The sequence below is a fragment of the Panthera leo genome, chromosome B3, assembly GCF_018350215.1.
Source record: "Panthera leo isolate Ple1 chromosome B3, P.leo_Ple1_pat1.1, whole genome shotgun sequence".
Classification (NCBI taxonomy): Eukaryota; Metazoa; Chordata; class Mammalia; order Carnivora; family Felidae; genus Panthera; species Panthera leo.
In genome coordinates this window covers 54,973,557-54,987,181 of record NC_056684.1, presented here as the reverse complement: position 1 = coordinate 54,987,181, position 13,625 = coordinate 54,973,557, and the positions used below count along the sequence as shown (strand labels likewise).

Here is a 13,625-nt window from a genome sequence, read left to right as displayed (position 1 = left end):
GACAGGCTTCTGAAGCCAGCAGGATGAATGTATGGGTGGCACACAGCGAAGTAAACCCCAACACTCAAGTGATGAATAGCCAGCGCATCTGGCTGGCCTACCTCATCTTGGCAGGACTGTTGCATGTGGTTCTACTCAGCATCTTCTTCTTCAGCACCCCTGTTGTCTGGACCCTGACCAACGTCATCCATAACCTGGCTATGTATGTCTTCTTACATACAATGAAAGAGACACCCTTTGAGACCCCTGACCAAGGAAAGGCTCAGCTACTGACACACTGGGGACAGATGGACTACGGGATCCAATTTATCTCTTCCCGCAAATTCCTCAGCATCTCTCCTATTGTACTCTACCTCCTGGCCAGCTTCTATGCCAAGTATGATGCTGTTCACTTCCTCATCAACACAGCCTCACTGCTTGGAGTATTGTTGCCTAAGTTATCCCAATCCCATGGGGTTTGTCTCTTTGGCATCAAAAATACTGAAGGAGGGGGCTGGGGATGACAAAGGGCTGTAACATCTTTTCCTTCTCCTTATAGTCTTCTTTATCTTGAAAGCCCGAGAACTATACAACCTTTCCCAAACTCCCAGGAAGAGAACAGATAGGAAAATGGAGCTCCTTGGACCCAGCCCTGCTAACAGCAGATTTCTTTGAATCAGGAAATGTGGGAAAGATAAGGGCCAAATCACTCTCTTCCACAGCAGGAAGCCATGTTTGGCCAGCTTGTTTGGTGATTTTTTCTAGATCTTCCACTCCCACCACCTTCCATCTCTGTTTTGCCATGTATTTTCCTAATAATAAAGATAATTTTTTTCAAAAAAAATTATTTTAGAGAGAGAGGAAGAGAGCAGGGAAGAGATACAAAGGGAGAGAGAGAATCCCAAATAGGCTCTATACTCATTGTAGAGCCTGACACAGGGCTCAATCCCATGACCCTGGGATCATGACTTGAGCTGAAAACAAGAGTTGGACGCTCAATTGACTGAGCCACCCAGGCACCCCAAGAAGTGTGTTTAAGCTAGATATAAGCCAGGAGTTTTAAAAGCCTATTTTTATCATTCAGAAGTCTATAGTGAGAGTTAAGCCTTGAGGCTCTCTAATGGCTATAGGATTAGAAGAAAGAAAAGAGCTGTAGAATCTGAGAAATCATATTTTTGCTCCCCACAATCATTGTGGGTGTAAGGAGAAAAGTGAATGAAGAAAACATGTCTTAGACCCTTAGCATCCCTTAAAATGCCATTGAAGAAAATAGCAGTTAACTAAGAAGGTCTCAAGCACTATGTATCTGGTACATAGTAGGGAAATATTCAATAAATATTTGTTGAATAAATGAGCAAATGGGAGAATGAAGAGATCAGAAAGATGAGGTATAATGGAATTGACGTTTTGTCACTTGGGCCACACAGGTCCTTTGACAGAACAAACCATGCAGCAGTGTGCATTCTACTGCAGAATGACAGGAGGTAAGACCCTCCCTGGATCTGAGGCCGGTGTTCTGTTGACGGGGAAGGATAGCAGGGCTAGAGAAAGAGCTTCACTCTGTGGGGCAGGGGATAGGCTCCCTGGGATATTTAAAGTCCTTGCCTTTTCTAACTCCCCAATTAGAGATAACAGGCTGTGTGAAGAAAGCCCAGTACAGCCAGGGTGATCTCATACTTAGTAAAATTCCCTGAAGCATGCATAGTCATTGTTTCATTCGAGGCCAATATCTGTAGCCAACATTGCTCCTCCCAGCACTAAGCTTCAGACCGGATCCACTGGGACACCGCCATCCCAGAAAACACTGTGTTCCAGCCTCACATACTTTCTGCATGTGTGATGCAGGGGTCTCCCTGAAAGGGTGGAGTTTTAGCTATAAGGGGTCTTTTATTCCTAAGCCCAAAGGGGTTCACCTCTTGATCTTGCCAGGTGGTTTTCTACGAGTTAAATTTATAATAAGCTGAGGCTGCCTTTAGTCAGATTTTGGCCTCTCTGGGTTGGGATGACTAAACTTTTGTAATTTCTCATTCCTCTCTGATTTGATGGGTGGTATTTCTGCCAGAAAGGGACAAAGTTGGTCCAAAAGATTCTCCTTTCCCATCAGAAATTCTGTCTTCTATCTAAAAGGTGAAGGGAGAAGGCTTGATATCAGATGTGTTCAAGGTTGAAGAGATCCAAGAAATCCTCTAGTCCAGGATCCCAGGGGCTGAGCAGATGACAGAGCATGGTGAATGGGAGTGACAGGGTCTGTGCCAAACCAGAGACTTGACGACCCACACCACGGACTCACATGGAAGGACTTTACGGCTCCATGCCAGCCGGACAAAGCACATCTGTGTACTGAATAGGCCCCTGAGCCATGTCAGTCCCTTCATATTACAGATGAAGTACTGGAGGCCCAGTAGGGTGAGAACATTTTGTGACAGAAATAACAGTGTACTGGAAATCATGAGACCTGAGGTTCTAGACCTGTCCATAGACACCAAATGACCTTGAATTAAGGTTGAATTGAATTGCATTAAGGTCTTGTAATCTCATTTCCTTCTCCGTAAAATGAAAAATTTCCCTAAGATCTTTTTGTGCTCTAAAACTCTAGGACTCCCCAAGGTCACCTGACCAATTAGTGACAAATCTTTAACCAGAGCTCAGGTCTCCTGGTGGAGTGTTCTTTTGAATAAAGCAAACTGCCTGCCAAAACAAGACAGGAGGAAGAAACAACAAAAATGCCTGGAAACCAGTGTTTGCTTCTGATGACATTTGCTCACTGCTTGGGCATATTGTAAAAACCAAGGGGTGGTGGGGGCAGTGGCGGGGGGAGACCTGGAACACCTTGTTGTCACATGTGGGCCTTTCTCATTCCTACTCAAGTATGTGCTGAGTGCCTACATGTCCCAGGCAAGTCTTCTGAAGATGGGGTCTCAGAAGAAAGAAGTACGTCTGCTCCTTCCCATTGAGTACAGGTCACCTAACACCAAAGGATGGATCCAACTAGAAAGAAACGTGGATCTCCTTGTTTTGTTTCAGTTGATGTTTCTGTTTTTTAGAGAATTTTTCCTCCTTTGTAAGGTGAAAAAGTAAAGAGCTATTCATCAAGAGCCCCTACTAGAGCCCAAGGTAAGGTTCTCACTTCCACTCTCTGACCTTAACTGTTTTATTTTTCCACATGTGTAGTGATCCTTATGAGTAGAAATTACCTTGTTTATCAATCTACTTTTTATTCTCTGTATCACTACTTTAAATGTGACTTTGATGAGAGCAGGGACTCTGTCTGCCATGTTCACTATTGTATTCCCAATGCACCAAACACTACCTGGTCCATAGTGAGATAGAATAAATATCTGATGGATAAATAAATGATTGCTCAAGCCTCTAGAGCTAATTAGTGGAGAAGTCAGGTTTTGTACCAAGGTCATCCAACTTTCAGTTCTTTTCCCTAAACTACTGGGCCTCTGAGAAGTAACTTTGTCAGTGAATTGTCTGAAGAGGGTACTAGCTCTAGGCATCAGGATAGCATGGGGTAGAAGAAAGAGCCCGTTGACCCAGACTCTATCCAAACTTGGCCACTCACTGGCCTGAGATCTCAACCAAATTAAACAATGTTAATTTTGGACAAGATTAGAGGTCATCTGGTCTAAAGACTTTGGGCATGTTTATAGCATTAGAAACATTTATCCAAACACAACCTCATACAGAACCTGAACCTATAAATCAGATAAAACAGTGCTTCTCTGGTAAAAGCAGAGGAGCGTCCAGAGCCTGACCTTTAGGCCTATATTTCACCCTAGTCAGGTCACTTCTGAAGCAACTCTGTAAAACAGTTTGAAAACTACTAAGTTAGTCCAGTTGCTCACTCATTTTAAGAAATCCCTAGAATCAGAGCACTCACTCCATCAGGGCAGCCTATTCGGCCACTGTGGCACTTAGGAGGAAGTCCAGACTTATTCTTGACCCAAAATATCCATTTTACAAAGAAACAAATCACCCCTCACCCCCAGCTGTCAAAAGACAATGATACGAAGAAGATATGGCCCCTATCTTAAGACAGACCTGGATTTGAAAACCAGCTCTAAGGAGGGCACCTGTTGGGATGAGCACTGGGTGTTGTATGGAAACCAATTTGCCAATAAATTTCATATATTTAAAAAAAAAAACAAAAAAACAAAAAAACAAAAACAACAACAAAAAGAAAAAAGAAGAAAGAAAGAAAACCAGCTCTAAGCTATTACCTTCTCTCTCTTAAATACCTCTTTTGTAGGTTAGGGATATGACAGTACTTCCCATGGGAAAGATTGTGGTAAAGATTAAGGACAGGGGTGCCTGGGTGGTGGCTCAGTCGGTTGGACGTCTGACTTTGGCTCGGGTCATGGTCTCTCAGTTGGTGAGTTCGAGCCCCGTGTCAGGCTCTGTGCTGACAGCTCGGAACCTGGAGCCTGCTTTGGATTCTGTGTCTCCCTCTCTCTCTGCCCTTCCCCCACTCATGCTCTGTCTCTGTCTCAAAAATAAATAAACATTAAAAATTAAAAAAAAAAGATTAAGGACAGTAATGTGAAGGACTTAGTGCAATGCCTGATACAAGGAAAGTGCTCAATAAATTGTAGCTATTACTTTTAGGATCATCATCTTTGTCATTACTTACTACCACCTTACCCCTTACCACCACCACCACCTCTACCACCACTATTACTTCTCCTCAAGGAACCTACTTGAGGAAGCAGCTCAGGGTGCAGTAAAATACAATTCACTATGGTAAGTTCTATTATGGAGATCTGCACTGCATACTTTTTCAACAATTAGCCAATAGCATCAGGATAATAGTTCAGCAAACATGTGATGCCTGTTTATTTATGTCTTGAACTCATTTTTCTCGGCCAGACCACTTGGAATCATTCATGTCCTATAAGATCTCACCACACATAGCAGCATCAGTTACATCTGAAAATTTGATAGAAATGCAAAACTTCAGCCTCCACTCTAGACTTACCGTAGCAGAATCTACATTTTAGCAGAAGCTCCAGCTGCTTCACATGTGCATTAGAATTTGAGAGGTACCACAGGCTCAATTGCTTCATCTGTAAGGTGGGGAGACAACTATTTGCTCTGCCTGCCTCATTAAGGTTCATGAGAGCACTGAATGGGATGCATAAAAGCACCTTAGAACAAATCAACCTTGAGTTCCTCCGTGCCTGCCAGATTCCTTTACACATAGGACCTGTCAAACACGGATCGATTTACGGAAGGACTATCCCAGCAGGCCATCCGATTTGATCTCTGAATCAGTTACTGAATATCTACACCTTCATACTATCTTTGTCTTATAAACTACATGTGTTCTCTGTGAAACTCAGGAAATTCCATTAAAATGCTTTCTGCCTCAGAGTATATTCATGTTCTTGAGCCTGCCTGGTCCCTGTGTGGTCATCTTTCAAAATTCAATTTGACCTACAGTTATTACTCCCACTCTATTTTATGGAACACTTTCAGCCAGCTACATGATTTAATGGGCTTAAACACATCATTATTGCCATTATTTCATAGCTCACATGCCTAAAATAATACATGACACATTTTTAAATGCATCTGAAGACTTATTTTTAAATTTTATTACTTAGGAATTAATAAAAGTCACTCATTAAATCTTACCACCCAGGATATCTAAGTCCTGGTTCTAGCTGGCAGTTGGGTGGTCAAAACACATTTAAGGGAGATATACCCTGAAATACTGCCACAAGGAGGTTGGAACCAGACATCACAGGGGAAAAGGAAAATTTAGATATCACTATAGCCAATGCCCTCTTAGGTGGCCCAGCATAAAAACAAATGATCCAATAGAGCAAAGCCCCCAACTGATTTCACAGAGGTGACCAATGCAGGCACTCAATATAAAAGCCTTTTCAAACTCTCTAGAGAGCCAGTTATGAGTCAGATATTATTAAGGAAATATGAGGAACTGGGAAGCATTAGGAGGCAGCCTAGGAAGGCAAAATGGCAAGGATCCAAGGCAAGGATTCACAAAGTCAGAAGTAAGAGGTCATGCCTGCAAACACTTAGACTGGTACTCACCATCCCATTCAGCTTTCTCTTCATTCTAAAATGGCACAGAATTATAAGCAGTAAAATAATGACAGAAAACCATAGTGTATAGGGACACCAACATAACCATCTTCTTCATCGTGGATCCTCTTTTCTATTACAGTATTCCTCTATTGCTTCTCTGCCTTCGTAGTGTGCCCCATTCCTCACGCAGTTTCCCAGCTAGCCCTGTCCTGGGGGCCTTTGAACACCCTATTTAAGACATGTTGAGTGGGACATCACGAGAAATTTGTCTCTGCAGAGAGACAGCAAATATTCTGGCTCTACTGTGACCAGAAGTTGTGCCTAGCTCTTTGTGGTCTAGGGTTCAGAAGATAAGAACCAAGACTTGGTTGGACTGGGGATCCTGCTGGCCTACTGTCTTTTCTCCTTGAACTGTTCCATATGTTATTTTATGGTACTAGAGCTGGATAGGGTATAGAGTTCATTTAGTTCAAACTCTCATTCACATCTAGCTTTATTCTCTAGGGACCACAAATGTATCAAGTCTACCATCTTAAGTCTGAACTCTACCTGCCTGGAACTTCACAGAAAGCTCAGAGTTCTCTTCATAGTCAACTGGCATAGCCATTATGCCAATTCTGAACAGTTGAGACCATCCTACTTTTTATATCACAGTTGCCTTTGCCTCTGGGTTTGCTGCTACCTCTATTTCTATTAGAGTCCTTTACATTATTTTTAATATTTTGGTGCCTCAAGAAACCAGTGGATGCAATGGGAGTATAACATAAATCGTCCAGTTAGATGGAGTGTGTGACAATGCTTGTGATACAAATTATAAATCCAGCCCTGCAGAAATTACAATAAAGATTCTTGCCAACAACAGTTCCTCCCTTTTCCTCTGATTCTTAAATGACCATGATGCTTCCGCATGTATCTTCACCCCCACCCCACCCCGTGGCATGGCTTGCTCCCTCCTCCTGGGAACTGTGAGTGATAAATGATCTTTTCTACAGCAATTACTTCCTGATATATTGGTCTTATTATACCCCCAATTTTCCATTAATACACTATATTTTAAAGCTTTGGTCAAAGTTGAGCCCAAGTTTGATTGCCAATCGATGAACTTGTCCAAAGAAAGGAGGTCGTCCTGCCTAAAGCTCCCCTGGCAGGGTGCTGAGAAGGGTGTGCATATGGAGAACATCCATATGGCCCACGAGGCCACCTGCTGCTGGGCTACTGGCTCACTCCCTGTGTTGCACCCAGGCTCCAGCATCAGAGCTGCTGCAACATATGTTCCTTTCTGGGCCTTGGCTTACTCTTGCTCCTAAATGAAATTTCATAACTATTCAGAGTATAAGGACCTGAGCCAGGTTGGCGTGGAATCCTCCAGGGCCAGGAACCATTCCTAAAAGAGGCGTATGGGAGGGATGAAGGAGGCTGGGGGAAAGCACTGGGACTATGAGCCTTGGTATGGAAAAACCGTCGAGGCCACCCCGTTCCCACCCTCCACCCCAGCACACACACACACTTTTCTCTTTCTTGTAAGACACCTGTACTAGGGTTTGAATTTGGATGGCAAAAGCCCATTTGGCTTTCTCAGACTTTTCTAGTCAAGTATTATACGTTCATAGAGTCAGGGTCAGGAAGTCTAGATTATGTCCCTAACTTTTTTGAAAACCAGGGATGTAGTATGTCTTCTCAGACAAATCATCTTTCCTTTTAGGTTACTAATTTTTCATCCACATAGAACATGATATATTACCTGAGTCAGAGCTGACAAAAGGAAGTTAGGCACCACCATCGTTTAGAGGTTTTCTGTGTACAAACCAACCTCCCAATCAGCTTGAGATGTTTAGGGAGATTCTTACACGGAACTCACGGCATGCCTCTTTTTTATTTTTAACTTTTTATTTTGAAATCATCTTACATGTTAAAAAAAATTGTAAGAGTAGTACAAAGAACACCTATATACATTATATTTACTAATTGTTAATATTTTGGCCAATTTGCTTTATCATTCTCTTTCTCTTTCTTTCTCTCTTGCTCACATACCCGCCAGCTGATATAGAAGGCTGCTATCAAAACAGAGTCAGCAGCCAACCCAGAGATAATGAAAACTTTATGAAAGTGTAGGACAGCTGTCATTGCCAAAATGTGCATATCTCCCTTGTCCTTCATCTCCCAGCTAAGTTAGAATGGCTCTTAAACGAGCAAACATGCCTCCAGGTGGGTTAGCCCCTTGGAAGCAAGGTCCTAATGAGGAAAGATGGGGTTGTCCTTCTCTAACTTAAAATATTTAATTTAGAATTTTTGAGGTTTGGCCAGACTGTGGGCTATGTGGAATATGAGCTTTCAAGGAATAGGGAACAGGTTGCAGACCTTGCTGATTAGGACAAATATTTATATGTGTTGAGGAAAATTCAGTTTCTGCATTGTATTTTAAAGTTAATGCATTTTAGCCACTTTTTTGTTATATGTAAGATATTTTTTCAAGAAAAAAATCCCTTCAGATCTGTTTATAATTTTGAGGGTCGTACAATCTTTTTATAGTGGTTAGTTCGTAAAATAAACCACTCAAAGAATAGTTAGGGGATTAATTTTCACTAGGTTGGTGGGGGAAATCAACCTCTTAAGAAATGGCTAACATTTTAAGGGAACAGTTTTCCACTTATACATTTTAACAGCTGTAGTTTCCTAGAGCAAGCATCCATAGTCACAACTTAATAGTCTTTAAATTATTAAAACAATACTATTTTTGCAAACATTTAAATGGAAACTCAATGTTATGATGACAAGATACAGATTTAACATGAATTTCAAAGTAACTGGTATATAAATATTTGTTCATTTTCTCCATCTAAACAAACTTTAATGACTAGCCTAGTGCTTTGATTCTTTAAATTAAGATTATTTTTATTTGTTTTTTAAGTTTATTTATTTATTTTGAGGGAGAGACAGAGAGAACAAGCAGGGGAAGAGCAGAGAGAGGGGGGGAGAGAGAGAATCCCAAGCAGGCTCGGTGCTGTCAGTATGGAGCCTGATGCAGGGCTGGAGCTCATGATTCATGAGGTCATGGCCTGAGCCGAAACCAAGAGTTGGACACTCAACTGACTGAGCCACCCAGGCCCCCCTAAATTAAGACTATTTTTTAGAACAGTTTTAGGTTCATGGCAAAATCAACAGGTCGGTACAGAGATTTCCTACATAGTGGCCTTCCCCATCATCAACATTCCCCCCATCCCCAAGTGGTATGTTTTTTACAATTAAGGAACCTACATTGGACACTATCATCAGAAGTCTATAGTTTACATTACAGTTCACTCATGGTGTTGTACATCTTTTGAACAAACATGCAAGGGCATAGAGCCATCATTATGGTATCATACAGAGTATTTTCACTGGCCTAAAAATCCTCTGTGCTCCTCCTATTTACCTCTCCTTCCTCTCTAACCCCCAGAAACCACTGATATTTTAACTTTCTCCATAGTTTTCCCTCTTCCAGAATGTTGTTTTGATTAAAAAAAAAACAACGTATTTCTTCTTGGTCTCTAAAGTTTCTTATTTGAAATAACTTGTGTATCTATAGTTTTCATTTCAATCAACGCCAAACCAATATATTTGGAATGTTAAAAAATGCTTCTGCTTCAATGTGAAAAATTTATTCTGGGCATATTAATGAAGCAGACATCATTCTCGTTTTAGAAATGAAAAAAGAAACTAAGATTAGGGAAGCCTAACTTGTCCCAAATCACACTGCTTGTGAGCGACAGTTTAGGATCGGGATCCAGATTTTTTACTCCAAAGCTCATTATTTTTTGTTACATGCCCTTTAGCTTCCTTCTCAGGAATGCAACCACTAGATAAACAGTCCATGTCTCCTGAGGCAACGTAATTCATTCCACGTGAACCTGCAGAAGTACATCGCAGCAACTTGGGCTAGCATTGGCCATCTTGTTTGGGAAATATACTCCAGGAGAAATGCTTTCTTCCCTATTTACCATGTGTGAGCTATCTCTGGCCTTCCTCCATTTTTCTCAGCAAGAAGTCTGCACCAACAACCACAGATGTGTCTCTTCCTCCCCAGGCTGGCATAAAATGGCATAACTGCCAACACCTGGGAAGCCTCCTTAGTATTTTGGAGCAAGAAGGGAATGCTACTGCTTCATTTCTGGATGTCCTCTCTATAGATCCAGTGTCTCTGATCTTTTGTATAGCTTCAAGGATGTCATCTCTTTTCTTCTTCTCTTTCTTTAACCAACTCCTTAACATGTTTCAAAGTCCTTTATCAAGAATCCCCCACCCCCACCCCTGGCTTCCTATTTAAGTACTCTGTCCTAAGAATCTCTTCATCTCTTCTAATAAGCCAGAATATTGGTTGCATCATAAACATCACCTTATCATCAAGCCTACACATGATTGGCTCATGCACAAAAACAAATCAACGTGAAAAAGGTTGCTAAGGTATGTTTTGTGTGTGTGTTCAAACTTCTCATGGTTTCTCTTGAAAATGTCTACTCAAAATAATAAAATTGTCTGTTAACTGCTAAATTCACCATGCAGGGATTTCTGGAAGTGTTCTAAAGAACACTGTTCAAATATTTAACAATAAACCCCTTTCTAGCAATGTGATTTAGTGTACTAAAAAGCTTTTAAAGTAGGGGCACCTACAACAGACACATGAAAAGATGCTCAACATCACTCCTCATCAGGGAAATACAAATCAAAACCACACTGAGAAACCACCTCACGCCAGTCAGAGTTGCTAAAATAAACAAATCAGGAAACTATAGATGCTGGCAAGGATGTGAAGAAACAGGACCCCTCTTGCACTGTTGGTGGGAATGCAAACTGGTGCAGCCACTCTTGAAAACAGTGTGGAGGTTCCTCAAAAATTTAAAAATAGAACTACCCTACGACCCAGCAATAGCACTACTAGGAATTTACCCAAGGGATACAAGAGTGCTGATGCATAGGGGCAAAGGTACCCCCAATGTTTATAGCAGCACTTTCAACAAAATTACATAGCCAAATTACAGAAGGAGTCTAAATGTCCATCAACTTGTTGATGATGAATTGGAGTCAAATTGGTTGTTGGTGATGAATGGAGAAAGAAGATGTGGTTTATATATACAATGGAATACTACTTGGCAATGAGAAAGAATGAAATCTGGCCATCTGCAGCAACATGGATGGAACTGGAGGGTATTATGCTAAGTGAAATAAGTCAGACAGAGAAAGATAGATACTATATGCTTTCACTCATATGTGGATCCTGAGAAACTTAACAGAAGACCATGGGGGAGGGAAAGGGGGAAAAAGTTACAGAGAGGGAGAGAGGCAAACCATAAGAGACTCTTAAATACTGAGAGCAAACTGAGGGTTGATGGGGGTGGGGGAGAGGGGAAAGTGGGTGATGGGCATTGAGGAAGGCACCTGTTGGGATGAGCTCTAGGTGTTGTATGGAAACCAATTTGACAATAAATTATATTTAGTAAAAAATTTAAATATATTTATAAAGTTTTAATATAAAATATAAATAATATTTATAAATCAAATGAATAAATAAATATGTGAGCAAAAATAAATAAATAAAGTAGGGGCACCTAGGTGGCTCAGTCGGTTAAGCATACAACTTTGGCTCAGGTCATGATCTCACGGTTTGAGTTCCTGCTCCAAGTCGGGCTCTGTGCTGAGGGCTTGGAGCCTGGACTCTGCTTAAGATTCTGTGTCTCCTCCTCTCTCTACCCCTTGCCTGCTCATACTCTGTCTGTCTCTCTCTCTCTCTCAAAAATAAATAAACATTAAAAAAAATTAAAAAATTAAAATCTTTTAAAGTAACTTTAACACAATTTCTCAAAAATATTTCAGCAAGAAACTTTTGTTGCAAGCTATTAACATCCATGGGACATCAATTCAGGATATGTTAGTCTAATTGTATGAAAGCATCTGAATACACTAAAATATGGAAAATATTTTAAATGTCCTCTTGGGAACTTGAAGCTGCAGTAATTTATAACGATAATTTACAATGATAAACATCTGATGAACCTCTGAGGCAATTAAACTGACCAGTATTTGTGAAGTATGGAAAGTCAAGGCAGATCCTATTTTTTGCCTCACAGATACTCTTGGAATCCCTAGGAGAAACTGAATGATGAAAACTGGATCATTTGTCACTCAGGAATGTTGTAACCCTAGGCAACTGTCTTTCAGTGCTAGAAAGCATATTTATTGTGATCAAGGTAAGTGCTAATTCTATGTAGGGGCTGCAGAAAGGACCTAATTTGGTGGCAAACATGAGGGTGAATCACTTGCATGTTTTTTAATGGGACAAAATGAGCATGTTAATTTTACAGTAAAAATAAAGATTAAAATAGAATTTGAACAGAGGAAGATGAGGTAGAAAGGCATGATGGGAAGGATATGCATGATAGGAAAAAGCATAGCAACATTTCTAAAGGCCATAGACTGGTGAGGGCTCTTTTCTTACTCTATAGAATCCCAAACTTTAACAATTATGTCAGTTGACTATATCCAATGACTACTTATTAGATCAATATCAAGTCTTTAAGTTTTATGGTATTTGCCTTATTTACAAAACTAATATTTGATAAATCTACCTGGAAATGAGACTATTCCAGTGGGTGAAATTGGAGCCAGAACTTTCTTGTTATTCTCATCATTTGATGGTGTCATGGAATTCTGGAATATAAATTATATGATTATTTCTCCCAAAGGTTTATTGTCATCGGTACCTGCATTTGCTTATCCACAAATTGTGTGAGAGATCTTTCCTGAGTGCTCCATGGGGCAGAGATATGAGAAGAATAATCAGCCCAGGCTCCCTCTGGCAGAAAAAACTCTTCCCTAAAACTGGTCCTGGGTTTTCCTCTGGCCTAACATTCCATGGGTTCCATTCAAGTTATTTTCACGAAGGAGGCAGCAAAGGAGAAAGAGGCCCAGGAATAGGCGAAGGAAGCCAAACTGAGGACTCTGTCATTCAGTGTCCCACAAATGCAGTGGGTGCCCTCACACCTGACCTGTTGGGGCTGTGAGCTGAGCAGTCGTGAAAACATCCTCCAACAGGTCATGGCATGCACAAGTCCAAGACATTCTACTTTAGCCAAAGATACACGATGCAAATGTATTTACCATTTGTAGCTGTTTTCTATTCATTGTATTTGTTCTTTTTCCTTTTTCCCCCCTTTCTTTCTGCCTTCTCTGGTATCAATCGAAGATTTTATAATTCCATCTTATCTCTTTTCTTATCAGTTATACCTCCTTTAAAAACAATTTTTATGTTTGACGTAGAGTTTGCAGTGCACATTTATAATTAATCTAAATTCACCTTTAAATAACACTATTCCCCGTCACATGTAGCACAGGTACCTTTTCACCCACTGCCCACTGCCTCCCACCTGTCCCTTATGACACCACTGTCCTGCATTTCATTTGTCATGTGATATAATCACCCAGTACACTGTTATTGTCATTAATTAAAACCAACAGCTATATTTTGGATCGATTACGAATAAGAAAAATAAATAATTTTAATATGCCTTTATTTATCTCAGTGGCTGACACTATCAATGTCCTTCTCTCTAAAGAATTTC

At 40.7% G+C, this 13,625-nt stretch overlaps 1 protein-coding gene across 1 annotated transcript; it reads left to right on the top strand.

Moving 5' to 3' along the window:
• The first annotated feature begins 8 nt into the window (after positions 1-8).
• LOC122222546 (ORM1-like protein 2) lies at positions 9-503 on the top strand. Its single transcript, XM_042943117.1, has one exon. It carries the CDS (start codon positions 24-26, stop codon positions 501-503), a length of 480 nt encoding a protein of 159 aa, XP_042799051.1. The 5' UTR covers positions 9-23.
• Positions 504-13,625: the final 13,122 nt, after the last annotated feature.